This window comes from Camelus ferus, chromosome 16 (genome assembly GCF_009834535.1).
Source record: "Camelus ferus isolate YT-003-E chromosome 16, BCGSAC_Cfer_1.0, whole genome shotgun sequence".
In the NCBI taxonomy this organism is placed as follows: Eukaryota; Metazoa; Chordata; class Mammalia; order Artiodactyla; family Camelidae; genus Camelus; species Camelus ferus.
Genome location: NC_045711.1, coordinates 47,531,395 through 47,551,340, shown reverse-complemented (window position 1 = coordinate 47,551,340; position 19,946 = coordinate 47,531,395). Strand labels below are relative to the sequence as shown.

Below are 19,946 nucleotides of genomic sequence, written 5' to 3'. Positions count from 1 at the left end.
CAGGGAAACTGATGCATTTGTTTCCTGAAGATCCTAGTATTTGTGGAACTGAGCAGGGTAATTTAAAGGAAAAATGCTGGACCAAATAGCATGCCTACACAGATGCTGAACAGAAAACAAACTGTATATTCTAGAAGAACTTACATGAGAGAGGTTCACAAATTTTGGCAGAGACTAAGTGGTACAATGATTAAGACTGTTTGCTTTTTTTTTTTTAATAGTTAAGAGCATTTTGCATTGGCTGATTGTGCAGACAAGTTGAGCTACTTCACCTTTTGTGTTCTCTAAGGATGAGTCTGGTGTTTGAATTATGGTTGGTCTGAATCCTAAAGACCTAGGCAAGAGTGCCTCCTTATCAATAAGTCATACTTGGAAAACCCAGAATGAGAGCACTTAGTCATTAGATTTGTTTGATAAATGGGCTTGTCATAAAAATTTGACCAGGGTCCAAAGGAATATTTTTTAAAAGATTTTGTAAATATGTAAAGCTTTCATAGTCAATATATACACATGATGCCAGATTCAAAAGGTGTACAGTACTAACTAAGCCTGCTTCCCCCCTTCCTAGCCTCCCAACTCTCCTGACGAGAGACAGGAGAGTTTTGTATGTATCCTTCCTCAGATGTTCTGTGCATTTACGTACCTATGTTCATATGTGTGTGTGTCTATATAGCTACATATATCTATAGATATATGAATATATATACGTGTGTTTGTGTATATATCTATATATACATATGTATTGTGTGTGGTCATAAATGATAGCATACTGTGTACATAGTTCTGAATTTTTTAAAATTGTAAGTCAAAATTATATCTTAATTGCTTTATTTTTTAATTTTTTTTGTTGTTGAAATATAGTCAGTTTACAATGTGTCAATTTCTGGTGTACAGCATAATGTTTCAGTCATACATATATGTACATATATTCCTTTTCATTATAGGTTACTACGAGATATTGAATATAGTTCCCTGTGCTATACAGTAGAAACTTGTTTATCTCAATTGCTTTTTAAAACAATACATTTAAAATCCAATTTATAGGTCTGTCTTGTAATAAACTCTGTAGGTATCTAGTGTCATTAGTAAACTTTATTAGTCATAGTGAATATTGTAGTAGTTTTGACTGTAAGATTTTTCTTGTTATGGCTTTATATATGTTATGGTTGTATTCAAGTTCTGCTTCTATTTAGTAGATCACTAACATACACACTTCAGTGCATGCATGCTTATATCCAGATATGTATATGTCTACAGATTTGAAAATGCCAATTATATTTAATTTTTAATTAATTTTTTATTTAATTTTCTTTCTGAAATGTAGCTCTCTGTGATAAGTAATTTCAGCAAATTATTTTTATGTTCCTTATTTATATAGGTATAATGAATTAATTGTAGTTGAATTAATACAGAGCTGTGTTAGATATATTATGATCTAGAAAAAAGTGTTTTATTTTTTTAATAACATAACCAGGCACTATGCTAAGCACTTTACATAAAGTATATTTATAAACTTCAGATAACTAAGGAGCAGGCAATGATTTTAATTTTATAGGTATGAAAACGAAGGCTTAGAGAGTTGAATAACCACGTATGCCCAATTACAAGATTCCTATTCTCCCATTTTAAAGATTTTTTTAGAAAGTTTTTTAGTCAAGGTTTAAGTTTGGTTAGGTTTAATTTTATCATTTATAAATGACATAGCAAAGTGTCTACTCATAATGCTCAATTTATATGTATACATTTTAAATTATAAATATGTTAATATAAACTTATTGATATCAGTATTAAATTAATATAAATATTAATTTAGAAATACTGTCTTTTCTTCTGTACTTCAAGGAAGCATAATATTCAGACTTTACATATGTGGCTTTCTACTCTTTGAGCAATCTAATTGTTCTAGAGCAAATATTATCTTCTAAGGTATTTGACATAGATCCTTTCTTGAATCACTAAATTATGTTGTAACTGGAAGTTTTCTCCCTAGCCATAAATCCCCATTCATATAACATTAATAAATTGGTTTTATATTAATATATCATATGGATAGTATTGTTGATCTCTATGACGTAATTGCTTAGTCTCTTGCTTTTTGAAGTGATCTATTCATTATGCTGATATTTACTGGACATACTATGTGCCAGAAACTGTTCTGGCATTGGAGGTAGAGTGGTGGACAAAACCAAGAATCAACATTCCAGATACATATATATTCAATTTGAAAAGGGATAATAACAAATATATGATGTAAAGTAGTGATAAGTACTCGAAATCACAATAAGAGGATGTCAAATGAAGACTGTTCTTTAAGGTGACGGAACAGATCTCTAAAGAAGTGATTTGAGCAGAGACCTGAATGACATAAAATGTGTAGATAACTGGGGAAAGAACTTTCTAGGAAGTTGCAGAAACCCTGAGGTTGGAGAATGCTTGTGGTCTTTGAGGAACAACAAAGAGGCACCAGCTGCAAAATATGAGTTCTAGTTATTGCTCCACATCCTCGACAACATTTTGTTATATGCTTCATGTGTACACCATTATATTTCTTCTTCTGTATACCCTGTGTGCTCACCACCAAAAATTTCATTTCCTTTACTCATTTTGCCCTTTCCCAGACACCACCCACCCCTACACCCCAGCTCTGGTAGCCAATACTCTGTTCTCTGTATCTGCATGTTTGGTTTAGTTTGTTCCTTTATTTTGGCCTTGTTTGGTTATTTACTAGTTTTTTATATTCCACATACGAGTGATAGCATATGGTATTTGTTATTTTCTATCTTATTTATTTTACTTAGTTTAATATAATAACCTCACGATCCACTCTTTTGTTGCAAATGACAAGCTTTCATCTTTTTATGGCTGAGTAATATTCCATTGTTATGTATACCACATCTTTATTCATTTATCTGTTGATGGGTGCTTAGGTTGTTTCCATATATTGGCTATTGTAAATGATGCTGTGATGAACATAGGGATGAATGTATCTTTTTGAGTTAGTGTTTTTGTATTCTTTGGATAAATACTCAGAAGTAGGATAGCTGGATTATATGGTAGTTCTGTTAATTTTTTGAGGAATACACCATACAGGGGCTGCACCAATTTATGTTCCCACCAGCAGTGGATAAAGATTCCCTTTTCTCCAAATCCTTGCCAACATTTGTTATTTTTCACCTTTAAAAAAAAAATTTTATTATTATTTTTTGTGGGGGCGGGCAAAATAGTTTTGTTTGTTTGTTTGTTTTTAAATGGAAGTACAGGGGCTTGAACCCAGGACCTTGTGCATGCTTAGCATGTACTCTACCATTGAGCTATAGCCTCCCCCCTATTTCTTATCTTTTTATAATAGTCAGTCTAATAGGCGTGAGGGGATATCTCATTGTGGTTTTGATTTGCATTTCCCTAATAGTGATGTTGAATATGTTTTCATGTGCCTGTTGGCCATCTGTATGTCTTCTTTGGAAAAATGTCTATTTAGTTCCTCTGTCCATTTTAAAATCAGGTCGTTTTGGTTTTTTGTTGTTGAGTTATGTGTGTTATTGTTGAGTTATATGTGTTCTTTGTATATTTTGGATGTTAACCCCTTGTCAGATATATCATTTGAAAATATCTTCTCCCACTTGGTAGGTTGTCTTTTTGTTTTATTGATGGTTTCCTTTGCTGTGCTGAACCTTTTTAGTTTGGTGTAATCCCATTTGTTTATTTTTGCTGTTGTTTCCCTTGCCTGAGGAAACATATCTAGAATTATATTGATTGCTAAGTCCAGTGTCAGATTCTTGCCCATGTTTTGAATTGTCTGTCTTTTTATCATTGAGTTGTAGTTTTTATGTATAGTCTAGATATTGTCATAAATATAAACTATTTTTTTCTGAGCTGTGGTTTGTCTAGTCATTTTCTTAATAGTGTCTTTTGATAATCACAAGTTTTAAATATTAATGAAATCTGATTTATCAAATTTTTTCTTTTGTCCTCTGCGAGAAACAATTGCGTAGCTCAAGCAGATTTAGTTTTTCATTCTGAATATTTTAGGACTCCATTAGAGGCTTTGATCTCACTGATTAGCTGCTGTGTGAAGAACAGATAATAAGGCAGTAAAAGTGGAAACAGACCAGTTAAGAGGCTATCGTCGTGGTCTTGGAGAGAAATAATGGTACATTGGCCTAGACGCTAGTGGTGGAGACGTTGAAAAGTCTGGAATTAAAGGTATAGGCTGTTGAATTTGCTTTTTGGATTGTGGTATAAGAGACAGACAAGAGGGGAGGGAGTTAGGATGATTCATATTTTTGGCTTGAGCCACTAGATAAATGATGGTGCCATTTACAGAATATCCAAAACTACAGTTGACCAAGGTTATTTCAAACTCTAATGTACGTTTGCCAAGTAGCATGTTGTCTAATATGAAGTAATTGGAAGAGTATGCCATAATACAAGAGACTTTTTAAGAATTCAAATATATGATTACTCTCTGTTTACTAAGATAGAATTTTGGAGGAAATTTTGCTCTCTTTTGTACACATGTAATATAGTTAATATGTACATTCAGAAGCACTTGCTATAGAATATAATCTAGCGGTACAATTCGGGATTGTTTCATTCTTAACCCTTGAAGTGTTTCTTGCTTCCCTGTAGGCTAAAATTCTATTCTTGGGGATCAAGTTAGAGCATATCTCAGGTTTCTGCCAGCAAAAGTCATTGTTTCAGTAGATATTTCATCAGTAATATATGTATACCAAGTCTTGAGTTTCTGTTCAAATTTAGGAGCTAACCTATGATATAGTACTAAGAATTATGGCAATTGGAGTAGGAAGGGAACTGAGTTCTAGTCCACTTGTGTGACCTTAGGCAAATCATTAGCTTTATATGCCTCATTTCTTCATCTGTAAAATGAGAAATAATTGATTAAAGTTTTTTTAAAATCTGAAATCATGGTTTCTTTCTGGTTTTGTAAAGATTTTGGCTTTATACAGACATGTTTGTATTAGAAACATTGGAAATTTAATCTTTGTGTGATTCATTTTTTTAAAAAAGAGTGATTTGTGGGCATCTTGCCTGGCTCACAGAATGTTACTAAATCTGAATCACTGTTAACTCATATCAAACTTAACCCTGTGACTAATAAGGCTACCTCTCTTTTAGTAACACCTTTATTGAGACATTATATTCACATATCGCACGATTCATTCACTTAAAGTGTACAATTCAGTGGTTTTTAGTATATTCACAGAGTTGTGCAGCCATCGTCAGAATCAATTTTACAACATTTTCATCATCCCAAAAAGAAAGTACCCATGAGCAGTCACTTCCCATTTCTGCATAACCTTCCAGCCCTAGGCAACCACTAATCTACTTTCTGTTTCTATAGATTTGCCTATTCTGGATGTTTCATATAAATATGTGGCCTTTGTGTCTGATTTCTTTCACTTAGCATGATGCTTTCAAGGCTTATCCATATTGTAGCATATATCAGCACTTCATTTGTTTTTGTTGTCGAATAATATTCCATTGTATACCACATTTCATCTGTTCATCAATTGATGGATATTTGGGTTGTTTTTACCTTTTGGCTGTTGTGGATAATGCTACTATGAACATTTGTGTATAAATTTTTATATGGATGTATGTTTTCATTTCTCTTGGATATATACCTAGCGGTGAGATTTCTGGGTTATATGGTAACTCTGTATTTAATCTTTTAAAGAATGCTAGGCCGTTTTCCAGAGCATTTGGAAACATTTTTACATTCCTACCAGCAATGCATGAAGGTTCCAAATTCTCTGCATCCTCCCTTAAACTTACTATTATCTATCTATTTGGTTATACTCATCCTAGTGGGTATGAAGTGGTATCTCACTGTGGTTTTGACTTGCCTGATGGTTAAAGATCTTGAACATCTTTTCATATGTTTATTGAGGCTACCTCTTTGGGCTGTTTTTCTTTCGGAATGGGAATGTGATGTGGTTGGGAGTTGATCTGTTTTGCTCTTTTCCTGAAGTGTCACCTAAGCATTCTGAAGTATCAATTAAATAATCATTCTCTTCTCACTCCTGGTAAGGAGTAAATCAAAGCCTTAATTTAATCCACACACCTCTAATACCTTTTTTATTTCTGTAAAATGTAACAACAAAGAATTTCCCTGGAAGTAAGTATACCTTGGTGGAATTGTTACCTATGTTTGGGTAGGGGACAGAACTTTCAATGAACTATCTTTTAATACGAATCTTGGCAATCTGCTCAATCTTTCAGTGTTCCTAAGTAAGACTGCAACATATAAAGCAGTATCATAGTCACACAAAGATGAGAATGAAGTGTTTCTAGGAATCTGGTAGAAAACCTTTTCTCATTTATAGTAGCTTTATGTCATAAAAGTTTTGTAAATTAATATAGGATGTGTAATTGTTTTTAAGGAGCATATTTAATTTAGGTTACATAGCCTAAAGTAGATTAGTTTGAAATGATACGCTTGTTAATAGGAACTTAATTTATTAAAATAAGAATATTTAGTTTTAGTAGATGTTTTGCTCTTGAAAATGTTAATTGTTGCATTCTGGATTTGGTCTTACCAGTCCAGTCAGGTTTGTGAAGTAACTTTTTTTTTCTATTCCAGAAATACATGCTACAGGATTCAACTATCAGAATGAAGATGAAAAAGTCACCTTGTCTTTTCCTAGTACTCTCCAACCAGGTAAGAGATGTGGCTTTTATAAAATCCCATAATGAATAGTGACATCTTATTTCAAAAATTCTTTATTGTATGACCACCCCCCCGCCCTCCCCCCCCAACCCCCCACCTTTAAGTGTGAAGATAGAGTTTAAGAAACAGTCAAGTTCATTGCAACTTTTGGGCCACCAGAAGAAAACAAAAAATGATCATCCTATCCTAGAATATAATGCATTGTTTTCACCTTTTCAGTTTCCGTTTTTAAAAAATACATCTATCTAGGTCCATCTTCTATTAATTGAATCTGGATGATTTTGAGGTACAACCAGCGATTAGATGGATATTATGCTAGTTAGGGCATGGAAGGAAAGAGTTGTTGATATGTTATTATGTAGTGTGCTGTATAAAAGGACAAAGAAACTAGACTTTCTAAGCTTAATAAAATAGAAAAAAATATATGCAAATCAATTGGTAAAGCACTAAGACTTTTATTAATGAGCACGTGAAAAGGTACAGATAATTTGTGTGAATGAAAATACAAATAACTAATAAACATGTGAAAAGATATTTGGCCTCCTAGTCATGAGAAATATTGAAACAACAGCTACTGATATACCAGTTTTTGCCTGTCATGTGAGCTGAAGTTAAAAAAAAGATTCTCAATGATGTGACTGTCTTGATATTACTGGTAGGAGTGGAAATCCATGTAATTTATTAAAAGCAGTCTGGCAGTATGTATTAAAAGCCTAAACATGTTCATGTCTTTTGACCCCGCAATTCTGGTAATAGGAATGTATTCTAAAGAAAAATCATAAATACAGGAAATGCTTTATGCCTACACATGTCTATTGAGATATTACTTAAGGTAGTAAAAAAATTAGAATCAATACATTTGTCCAACACTAAGGGAATAATTAAGCTAATTATGACATATCTGTATGGTGGAATATATATAGCAATTAAAAGTGAGGTTTGTGAATTCTTAACACTGTAAGGTGCTTATTATAATGTAAAACTGAAAAGCAGAATACAAAATTACATATACACGGTGATGAATCATATCTCTAAAATGGTACAAATGAAATTATATGTCTGGTTTTTAACATCATTGATGATTTTTATTCTCATTTATACCTTTCTGTGGTTTCCATAATTTTTATATTGAGAATATATTCCCTTAATATAAAAGTATTTTTAGAAAAATTTTAAATTAGAGAAGTTTTGTCTTTCATTTTGGTATTCCTGAAGATCTTTCATTTTGTCTTTTTCTAACTGGGATGTTTTGTGTGAAATTATTATAAAAGTAAATGATTACCATGAACATGTATTAAAAGATACCAAAGAATGTAACATGAAAATTGAGATTCCCTCTCTCTGACCCCTTCTATTTCCATTGTCTAGTGAATCCTTCCAGAAATACTCTATGTATAATAAGTGTATGTGCACATTTTAACCCACAAATGGATCACAAGTGTCAGTAGCTTACAACAAATATTTCTTGCTTACACGTGACTCTGAGGACTGCTGATCATCTGCAGCCATTTCACCAACTTCACTGAGCTCCACTATGCTCACAAGTCTTCTCATTTTAGGATCTGTAGTGAACAGCTACTACCTGCAGTATGTTGTTCTTTCACATTGGCAGAGGGCAGAAAAGCTCAAGAATAGGGACAGAGCCAAACCACAGAGACACATTTAAAACTTATGCATGGATGGTGATGTCCATGCACATTTCATTGGTGGAAGCAAATAGCATGGCCAAGCCCAAAGTCGCTGGGGCAGTAATTACCAGACATTTGAAAAAACTTCTAATATGAAAGATAAAGCAAAAAGCAAAACAATAAGTATAATAGAAATATAAGAACTTGGAAGAAAAAAAAAAGAAAATGAAAAAGAAATGAAAAAATGAAAAGAAAGCCTCAAAAAAAAAAAACCCAAACAGATTAATATTCTTAGAGATGTTGTTAATATTACACCCATTAAACAAGGACAGGATAGACTACCATCAAACAGAAAGAACTAGAGTAAGAAAACTTTCGGAAATTATAATACATTAGAAATAAAAAACCAAAAGAAGTTTGGAAGATGAAATAGAGGCATCTTCCAAACAAGATTTGAGGCCAATCTAGTAGACTCAACATCCATCTGGTAAAAGAGAGAACAGAGAAAATGGGAAGAGGAAATTATTAAAGATACAAAACATGAAAATACCTTTGAACTCATGGGGCAGGAGCCTTAAGTTTGAAAAAATATAACATTGAGAGGGACTAACTCAGTAAATGTAAAAAGTCCCACACCAAAGCAAATTTTAAAACTTTTAGGGATAAAGTGAGGCTCTCAGGATTTCTACCCTAGATGAGGGAGTGGGGAAGAAGGAGGGAAGGCTGGCAGATTACCTTCAAAATTCAGGGATCAGAATCACAGTAGATTTATCATCAGGAGCAATGGAAACTAGACGCGTATGAAGCCATTCCTTCAAAATCATGAGTAAATCTGATTTTCAAGCATAGAATTCTATGCTTGGTTATAGAAAATTTAATTGCAAGGTTATAGAAAATTTAATTCTTTGTAAAAGATGTAGGAGTGGAGATGTGGTTTAGCTAAAACTTCACTTTTTATAGTAAGAAGAAAATAATGTGTAAATTTGAAAAATGAAAAAATAGCTAAATAAGCAAGGTTATTAGAAATTACAGAGATGCGGCTGGGGCCAGTATAGAGAGTAAGGTAACATTGGGTAGGTGCCTGTAGTTTCTGTATGTAAGCCTATAGAACTATGTGAGGTTTTAAACTATGAACTATTACTTTGATAGAAATAACATAAAATTCTTTAAAAACTTAAAATCTGTATCATTAGACTATATTCTGTGTTCACACTGTGAAAAGATTAGAGTCAGTAGTGAAAGAGAAACAAAAAAATTCCTTCTCATATATTTGGAAAAATTGTACCTCTGAAAATTAATTAGCCAGAGAAGACTTGTTTTGGAAATTAGAAAATATTTAGAACTGAATAATGAAACTACTCCATATCAAAGCATGTGAGATGCAGGTAAAACATTACTTTCAGAGAGGATATTTAGTTAGAAGAAGAAAGACTGAAAATTAATTAGCTGAGATACATCAAGATCAAAGTTAGACAAAGAGAATAGGTAACTTGAAGGAAGCAGAAGAGAGAAGTAAATATTTAAGAGCAGAAATAAATGAAATAAAAAATGAAGAAGAGAGGAGCAAAAACATTTACAGGTGGTTTAAAATAGTCCAAGAGGATACATAACCTAGAATGTGTAGGGAAAAAAAGATAACATAGATTCAGTTGTTTAGCATCAGGAAATTTGGTATAATTTATTAAATCAAAAAATTTGAAGTACTGTATTTATCAAAGAAGCCAGAATGTATTAGCTAGAATTCACCAGGTAAAATTAGACACAAATTCCTAGAAAGTGTGTGTATGTGTATGATGTATACATGTATATGAATACATGTATCTGTTGACTGCTCAATCTGTGCCAGGTATTGTTTTATGTGCATTACAAATACTAATGTATTAATCCTTTCTGAAATAGATTCTATTATCTCCACTTTCAAGATAAGGAAACGAATGCACCAAGATGGTTTATTTAACTTAAATAAATTGCCCAAGGTCAACAGCTAGTAAGTAGCAGAGCCTGGATTTGAACCCAAGCAGTTTAACTCAAAAGTTTGCACTGCTAACCACCACATTATGCTCTTTTTATTTTTTAATTTAATATTTAAAGTATATAATACTAGGACGTGGTTTAAAATTCAAATGATATATACTGAAAATTTGTCATTCTATCCCTGTCTTCCTCTTTCAACAGCCATCAGTTTCCCATGTATCCTTTAAAAACTATTCCATGCTTTTGTAAGCATTTATGTATATACCATTTAAGAACACAGAAGTTAGTATGTTATACATAATACTCTGTACCCTTCTTCTTTTCCCATTATATATATAAGAGGTCATTTATTTTCAGTATATAAGAGCTGCATCATTCTTGATAAGGACTGTTTACAGCAGACATGGTAAATTGTTAAGTCATTTCTTATAAAAGCAGAAACAAGTCAGTGAAGGTTATGACCATGAGTATACTATCATTTGACAGAGTTTTGGAGATTTTTAGCTAATGTAATGATATATTTAAGTAACTGATATGAATATTGGAATTAAAAAAATTATCTTACTTGCAAATATAACTGTGTTAAATTATTGAATATCTATAAATATGTTTGAAAATCATTGGCTTTCATATTTTCCCAAGATTGTCTGGGTCAGAGTTACCCAGTCAGTCATTCTTTTCTTTAAGAATGAAGTCCTTATTTTTTCAAATTTTACTAAGTAGTCTCTCTTCTGGTAATGAAGTAAATACTGAATATATATTAAAAGGACATTCGTAGCCTTTGTGTTTAGCCTCATCAAACTTAACAGTCATGCCAGTTATTATATTGTTAAGTAAAACATCTTCTTTTCTGAAATTGACACCATTCTAGAATAGTGGTTAAGTTACTATAATCATTGTAAGGCCTAACAACCTCAAAATCAGTGATTAAGGTCCTGTAGAGTGACGTTTATTTGGAGAAACACTAGAAGATGTTAACATTTTGAAGAGTGGAAAACAGGATCATAAGAAATGGTGACAAAAAGGCAAAGACCTTTATTCTCTTTTTATGTAAACAACTGTGTTAAATTTCATGGCATTTGATAGACTCATTAAATTTTTAATAATTTGTTAGCAATTTTATTACTTCGGATTTTACAAGTATTATACTCTCCTAAGCTTTAAACAAATAAGGTTTTTGGAGGAAGTCCTGATTTTTTAGTTGTTTAATTTATAAATGAGCTTATTATAGGTTTTAAATGGTTAACCACCCTAAGAATATAAATATTGCATACATTGGTTATTGAAATAAGGTATCTAATTTGAGGAAGTAATGTCAATCATGTGTGAAAATAGGTATAAAATCAGACATTCTAGCAATCAATTCCTCAATATAGTGTAAATGTGATAAATGAAATTACCATGAAGTCCTTTTTTCTCCTGTTCTTGCCCTAAAATTCTACTATATTAATAGCAAATACTTTTGTAATTAGTATTCTACAGTGTGACACTAATTAAACTTATTAGACATTTTAAAAAAACTTTAACTTGTGTTTTGTTTGAATTTCAGGTAATAGCCCTTCCCAATACTTGTATTTTGTTTAGTATGCCACTTTTTGGAAGTAGTCACTGTCAATATCTTGTTATGGTTTGATGACCTGGGAGATTTAAAACCAAGTAAAAGTGTAAGCAGCCTTTCTTATTTAGTTATGAGTTTTAAATCCACTTTTATTCCAAATAAGAAAAGTTTAAAGTAGAATTGCCATGGAATATGAGTTATAGAAAAGACGTCTTAACAGTTGACTTAGTGAAAACAGACTGGCCAATTCCACTTATGGAATTGTAACATAAAATTACATCAAACAGTTGTCTTTAAAGGGGTTTTTATAATCTAATAGATATTCCTTGTAAACTTTATTAATGTGAACATATCTGCTTTTAAAAAAAATCAGTAATTTCCTAATGAAAATAGAGAGAAATTTTGCATTATTTATAGTTAAATTTCTTAGTATCAATCATTTAGAATCCTTTCAGTTTCTTTTACTGTATTCTTATTTACTGTCCCAGTAATCTGTCATTCTCTTCAGAAGAAAAAAGATCTTTATTGTCCCCTTCAGACAAAATGTATAATTTTTTAAAAGATTACTATCATGAACATCTGTTCAGTTGAGCTTCAGTTGAGTTGTGTTGTTTTGTTGTGTTTTCCCAGCATGATTACTTTAAGCATGTGGCACTTTCTTTAGAGATGACTTTGCTGCAAAGGTCTGAAATTTTCACTTGAAATTACTTTCAGAACCAGCTTGAGGCACTTAAGAAAATCAGTTTAATTACTTCGTGGACACAATTAGTGTTTTGTCTAGAAACAGATTGCAGTTTGTCATCTCATTTTGTAGACTTGAACTCTTCGTGACTTTCCAAAAAGCAAATTCAATTTTGGAAGGTAAAGATTTGACTTTGAGAACATCCAAAAGGATATGTCAGAGGGAAAGTCAAGAACATTTTGAACAATGTCAGTGTCATTGCTTTACAGCATTCCAAAATGACAGTTTGAAACATTAGAATATAAAAGTTTTGGTATGGTTGACTAATTACTTTATAGTCATACTATGTCTTTGATTTGTTGGAATTCCATGCTCTAGATCCTTTTATAAGTAGGTACTTTAAAAGGATCAGTTACAAAGTTAACATTTTTCTGAGTTTTTTTGTGACTGGATTTGTAAAATGTAGAATGGGATTATTGTTTTGTCATGCACCTGAATTTAATAGATAACTACTAGATAATTGTGATTATCTTTTCTGTTAAGTAAGAAAGTACAGTTGATGCTCAAACAACACAGGTTTGAGCTGCACAGGCCCACTTATACTCAGATATTTTTATAGTAAATAGTACAGTACCACACAATCCAAGATTGGTTGAATCTGGGAATGTGAAGGAACTGCAGATATACAGGGACCCAGTATGAGTTATAGGTGTATTAACTCGTATTGTTCAAGGGTCAGCTGTATATATACTCATAAAAACTCCCATTTTATCTAAATTGATTTTGCTCTTATATAACCATAGAATACATATTCAGGTTGCATTTTTATTTACATTTAATAATTATTGATTAAATGTATTTCTTTAATATTATCAGATTTCAAATGATAGAGGTGACTATAAAAGTTTATTTTATGCCCTTTTGCTGATCAAATCATTGGTTATTCCTATAGTTCCTTAACCAAAGTATGGAATCAGTGTTCCATTTGGATTGAAAAATCTGTGTCTTGTCTTAATGATAGAATAATTGGCATGAAGTCATCCAAAAGGACCAATTTGTATAGGATAATTGGTAGAGAACATAAACTTTGGATTAAACAGACCTAAGTTTTTATCTCATTCTTGTTAGTAATTGTGTGACCTTGGGCAAGTTATTTAACTTTTCAGGCTCAGGTTCTTCATCTGGAAAAATGGAGACAGTACTTACTCCAACTAAATGTTTTCAAAGCACCAATGCACAGTAGCTTGTCAGGCATTTAATAATAAATGCTCATTTCTTTTCCTGCTTTTATCTTCATGTATTGGTAATTTGAGACTAAGTTAGTAAAATTAAAGTACTGTCTAAGCAGTCACCATAAAACATGACTTTAAGATTAACTTTAAGATCAGTCTGCCATTTACTTTAGTGAATACTATATTCTCTCCATTGCCAGGAGTATTTGAGAAAGGAAGGAATGATTTGAACATTGTAAATAGCCAGCTGAATTAGTGTCTTAAGGACATATTTTTGATAACTTGTACTTAACATCTTCATAAAAGTGTTTTCATTTATCTTTAATCACAGGTACAGGAACCTTAAAGATAGATTTTGTTGGGGAGCTGAATGACAAAATGAAAGGTTTCTATAGAAGTAAATATACTACCCCTTCTGGAGAGGTGCGCTATGCTGCTGTCACACAGTTTGAGGTATGGTATTCTCTAAAATATTATGATCTTAAATTAGACATTCTGACAATGGTCTGTTCTATTATTTGTGTGATTATTTGAGGCTAGGCCATAATTATATTAATGATTTTGGAATTTTTATTTTATATTCAGCCAGTTATCTCAGTTATAGAAGGGAGAGAATTAGGGGTTTGGGCTAGGGAATGATTTTATTTATAGCAGCATTACTGTTTAGTAGAAAAAGCCACAGGTGTCATCTACCGAGAGGGTAATACAAATTAAGAAAGGTACAAAGTATAAAAGCAATTCAGGTATTGACATTTTGTGACCTGTATGTATGTTATGCAGCTATTACAGAGATATATAGATATATATGGATCATTCTCTCTGGATATAATTTTGTTACGTGTGTGTGTGTGATTCCAGTGTTTGTCTCTAGCCGTTTTGAGCACTTGTTCATCCTGGAGTAGTTAGCTGGAGTGTGTCTCCAAGTGATTTTTTTTTAAGGGAGGATATGTGGGGAGTATACTTCTTGAGTCTTTTTGCACATCCAAAAATATGCCTTTATACATGACCAGTTTTTACTGAGCATATAATAAAGAACAGCCCCTGACATCCAGAAGTCCTAGCACTCACAGCTAGCCCATGTTATTTTCTTATTGGACATAAATAGTATCATAGAATACCAACATCAGACAAGGTTACTACTCTGAGACCATGATAAAGTGAAACAAAACAAGGGCACTTAATAATTTCATCCAAGCAAAAACAAGGTCACAAAAGGCAAACAACTCCCCCTTTTGGTTAAAATGAGTGACTGCTACTACTTCACCAATTGCAGTTTTAGGTTCACTGTAGTCTGCCCTGTCTATAGATAAGATTTATTGAGATACTTATAAAATTGCCTCCACTTTCTGACAGCACCCAACTTAGAGTGAATCTTTTTTTTTCCCAGAGTGAATCTTTTAGGGGTCAGGTGTAGCTCAGAGGTAGAGTGTGTGCTTAGCATGCACGAGGTCCTGGGTTCAATCCTCGGTACCTCCGTTAAAAGAACAACAATTACCTCCCCCACCAAAAACAAACAAACAAACAAAAACAAACAGAGTGAATCTTTTCTTCCTTAAATTCTCCCCCAAATCATTCAGCCAAATCACATAATAGGTTCTTTCTTACACTCTTACTGAGATACCCTGTGGTTCTGTTCCCTTTGATGTGAGTTTTCCCTTGCTAAAATGAGTAATAAGCCCAACTTTTCAATGATAAGAGTGGTACAGTTGACTTACAATTTTTCTCTTTCAAAGGTGCCTAAATATCGAGTCGTTCACATTTCATTTTGTCAAGTGGGAGGAGTCAGACTAGAATGTTTCTTCTCCCTTTGTAGGGTAGCACATTTTAAAATTTTGCTTTATTTTCTTCCTGGTTGCTTGTTCAACAGTTTCTTTGTACATAAAAATTAAAAAATTTCACCAAGTGTTCTCTTTTCATTAACTTTTAGCAGTTGGTGAGCCCTGTTGATATTCAAATTTAGGTCTTCAGTGTAGCTGTATTTTCTTCTGTTGCATCTTCATTGTGATTTCTGTTCTGATCTCTTCTTCAAGAACATCAGTTAGTAATAGGTTTAGCTCTAGTGTCTGTCCCCCAAATGTGCCTTTAATTGCTTTTATCACTTTGTCCGTTGGATATTTTAGAAACTTAAATCTTGTTATTTGTGTCATTCATTTAATTTCCTCTGGTATAAATTCATTTGTCCGCTGCTGCTGCTGCTCCTAATTTAAATTTTTCTGTGCTCCCATTTTTTCCCTTATACTCTGCTTACTTTTCCAAATGTCTTATTTATTCTTTAACAGAATTAATAATTTATTTAATTTTTTGGGAGTGCAGTCAGCTGTCTAACATTTTTTCTTGGAGAAATCCTTTTTCAGAAGTACGTGCTTCCTTTACTTCTTCATACTTTGTTACTTCTTTTTAAGATACAGAATCTTGTCAGTGGTTCTATTTCTGTTTTTTTAAAGATTCTTTCTTTTATAACTGATATTCTGCTGCACTACTAAATTTTATTGTGCTTCAACAAGTTTGCTCTTTTTTTCTTTTTAAAGAATGAGGTCTCTTTAAATACGTAGGTCAAGTGGTGACAGTTTTATATGTAGTATATGGAAATGCCATTTAAACAAATGATCTGTTTGGAATTGATTGAGCATCTATCTTTATTCCTATTGCTACAATTATGGATAAAGAACAAAGCATATCAAAGATTCTGAAAATATTTTCATTTTTATTTTTGAAATAAAAGCCAGAAAGGCAACCAGTCATATTTTCTCAACTCTGAATCCTTATAGTAGTATACTTGGTGACCTTCCTATGCTCTGTGTTGTGTTAACATTATAAATGAAGCTATTTGCATTAAATTTGAAATATTGAAATGTTTCATTAAAAACAAAAATATAATTGTCAGTGTTTCTAATACTATAGATTGTTAAGCTCTGTAGCAGGCCTAGTTCCTGGATAATTGCTGATGTGGCAGCGAGAGTAAGCCTTGTGTTTTCTTTGTAGTCAGTGCCTAGCTTATTGCCTGGCACTGAGTAGAAAGTAAATATTTGAACAAGGGAATGAATGAATGATAAAAAGAAATGGCTGCTACTTCATGAAATATTCTTGTAGGTTAATTCAGTGATACTCTGTATTTCTTATTCTTAAGGCTACTGATGCCCGGAGAGCTTTTCCTTGCTGGGATGAGCCTGCCATCAAAGCAACTTTTGATATCTCATTGGTTGTTCCTAAAGACAGAGTAGCTTTATCAAACATGGTATGTATGTGTTTGTGCATATATTTATATTTTGAATAAGCTTTAGTATATTTGGTTTGCTGATTAGATGGGATGGCATGAAACCACCCAGCACAGTGCTTGACACATAACAGGGACACAAATGCTAGTTTTCTCTATTCCATAAGCCCTATTTTTCTTTATTGCCTTATTTGGGGAGTTTTTCTTCTCCTGGAAGAAATTCCTTGTAAACTGTATTAACAAGATTATCCACTTCCTTTAATTTGGAAACCTAAATAAGCAATGAGTTTAACAAATATAACCTGAAAGAAAAAAAAGTCTGATATTCTTATTAAACACCAAAAAATATAGCCACATAATGAAGTGAATTTAGGTTTTTGGCTGATTATATTATTGGAATATGCTCCCTTCACTGTTGTCGTTGATCCTCATCCATAAGGGTAAGCATTCACTACTTGAAGTGTACCGTCTAAGACTGCCTTATTTAAGACATAAAGTGCCCTGTGGCCTAAAATATGAGTCTAGGGAACTTGGAATGCCTGCTGTACCTGAAAATAACTGACTTTTGCCTCCTTTATTGGTGGAGAGAATTCCGTAGATTCGCTTCTTAAATATTCTTAGAGAGGAGGCTTATATTTCAAACTGAAATAAATGTTTGTTTACAATTTAGTATGAATGAATTCATCAGATCAGTTCTTGGATAAGTCTCACTTGGAAGAAAGAACAGGGAGAACTTAAGGAAACTGAGAGCCTGAATAGGAAAAATAGAACACCAAAGGGAAATTAGGGACTCCAAAGGTAAAGCGGAGATTTTGTCATGAATTTGCTTAGAGCCAGCCTTGGTACAGAGAATGCTCTAAATCTAGAAATCTGTACCCTTTGAAGTGTCTGATTCCACGATTATATTTTATTTTCATTAATATTTGTTGTCTCCTATTCTTAGTTCACTTGAAGAGTATTGAGATCTTACTTAAAACATCCCAGTACCTGGCATATTAATAGGTATTCAGGAAAAGTTGCTTCTTTTCTCTTGCAAATCCTTGGTAGTTTTAACACTTTAGACTCCAATTTCTTAGTGTGAATGCTTTATCAGATCACTTTCCTTTTTAATAGTTAAGGTCTTGACTACAAAAAAGCACTGGATGAATTGGGATAGAGAAGTAAGCAATGCTGGAAAGGGGGTAGGAAAGGCAACAAAGCCTACAGTTTTTGGCTAATGATTGCTCTAAGGTGTTTAATGTCAGTCTGTTTAAATTTTTTCTTTTCTTTTCTTTTCTTTTTTAAGAATGTAATTGAGCGAAAACCATACCCTGATGATGAAAATGTAGTGGAAGTGAAGTTTGCTCGCACACCTGTCATGTCTACATATCTGGTGGCATTTGTTGTGGGTGAATATGACTTTGTAGAAACAAGGTCAAAAGATGGTGTGTGTGTCCGTGTTTACACCCCTGTTGGCAAAGCAGAGCAAGGAAAATTTGCGTTAGAGGTAAATGTACTTGAAGAGGATTGTTCCAACAGTCCATAACTTCAGGTTGGGGAATTTACATTTCTGATCAATTATTAGTGCAATTATTATAATTTAATCTGAAATTTGTTATGCTACCTTTGATTTTACTTTTAGTAGAATCTTGGAACTTTGGTGTTGTATTAATATTTTACAAGATAGTGATTCAGAAAATACTAGAGTAGAATTTGTTTATCCAGAGAGTAGGTGGGAAAATATGTGATTATACTTTTCATACTGAGTTATAAATGGATTAAGGTTTGGCTGACGTATATAAAGCTTAGGACTAAGGCAGTCTTTGGAAATGGGGCTCCCCAGGATTGATTTCTAGTAACTTGAGATATTTGGCTTGCAACGGATTCCTTTGTGGATTTCTATATGAATTACAGTAAAATATTTATCAGATGGTTCTTTTCTTTATACTTTTATAGGTTGCTGCTAAAACCCTGCCTTTTTATAAGGACTACTTCAATGTTCCTTATCCTCTACCTAAAATTGATCTCATTGCTATTGCAGACTTTGCAGCTGGTAAAGTAAATTTCATTTTATTGATGAACTGTAATAACTTTTTTGAATTTTATGATTTTGAAGAAGATATATTTATACATATCAATAAATGTTTATATTTATTTTATGAAGGTGCCATGGAGAACTGGGGCCTTGTTACTTATAGGTATGTTAATGATCTATTACCCTGCCTTATCTTTTTAATCACTGATTTCATGAGAGCTTCATTCCTAAGTACAGTTGAGTAGCTTCTGCTTTATGATCTGCCATAAATTTTAGTACCTCCTCCCACTTCCGTGAACATTTTAGGAATGCAGATGGACACCCTCTGTTGCTACTGTTGGAGAGTGTAAGATTTTAAAGTGAGCATCTGGCATTAGTAACATTTGTAGATGTATTTTTGGCTGTTTCTCATTTCAGTGCCTTCTCTTCCTCCCAGTAGTTCCATAGTTCCATATCCAGCTTGAAGAACCTTCCCTGATTTAATAATCTTTTAGCCAAGTTTTTACATGTCTTTCATCACAATACAAACATGTGGGTTGTATAATTTTAAAAGCAGCATCTATGAACAAGTTTTTGCCTTCTACTTTCAATTGCCTTCTTCAATGAGTCAAGTTTTGGACAGCATGCTCAGTGTTCTTTTGGGGACTGTGGAATGCTTCTTTCCCCCATTTGCTGCTCCCTTTCTTTTAATGGAAAGACTGTCTTCTTTGTCTTGCACAATAATCCCTAATTCCTTAGAAAAAAATTTTTCTAAAATTTCAGACAGCTATAAACAAACTGATACTTAAACTTATGTCGCGTCTTTGGTCTTCTGTTGTATGAATTCTGTTGGAGTAGTCTTTAATCTTCTTGGAACTTTTCTATCCTGTGTACCCTGAGGAAATGTTTTCTTGACATCCCTAAAGCTTAACTTGACCATCTTATTTACTGTTTACCCTCACTTATGCATGCCT

At 32.8% G+C, this 19,946-nt stretch overlaps 1 protein-coding gene across 2 annotated transcripts in view; it reads left to right on the top strand.

Annotated features, from left to right (window-relative positions):
• Positions 1 to 19,946, top strand: part of NPEPPS (aminopeptidase puromycin sensitive) — an 88,522-nt gene that overhangs the window by 42,491 nt on the left and 26,085 nt on the right. The window contains exons 1-7 of one of the 2 annotated variants that reach the window (XM_032457863.1): positions 6,668 to 6,682; positions 11,843 to 11,957; positions 14,097 to 14,218; positions 16,893 to 17,000; positions 18,265 to 18,465; positions 18,915 to 19,011; positions 19,123 to 19,156. In XM_032457863.1, coding sequence (XP_032313754.1) covers positions 14,144 to 14,218; positions 16,893 to 17,000; positions 18,265 to 18,465; positions 18,915 to 19,011; positions 19,123 to 19,156 — 515 coding nt within the window. In that variant the 5' untranslated portion in view covers positions 6,668 to 6,682; positions 11,843 to 11,957; positions 14,097 to 14,143. Of the gene's footprint in view, positions 1 to 6,604; positions 6,683 to 11,842; positions 11,958 to 14,096; positions 14,219 to 16,892; positions 17,001 to 18,264; positions 18,466 to 18,914; positions 19,012 to 19,122; positions 19,157 to 19,946 lie in introns of those variants that run through there. The other variant, XM_032457862.1, reaches the window with a different exon arrangement.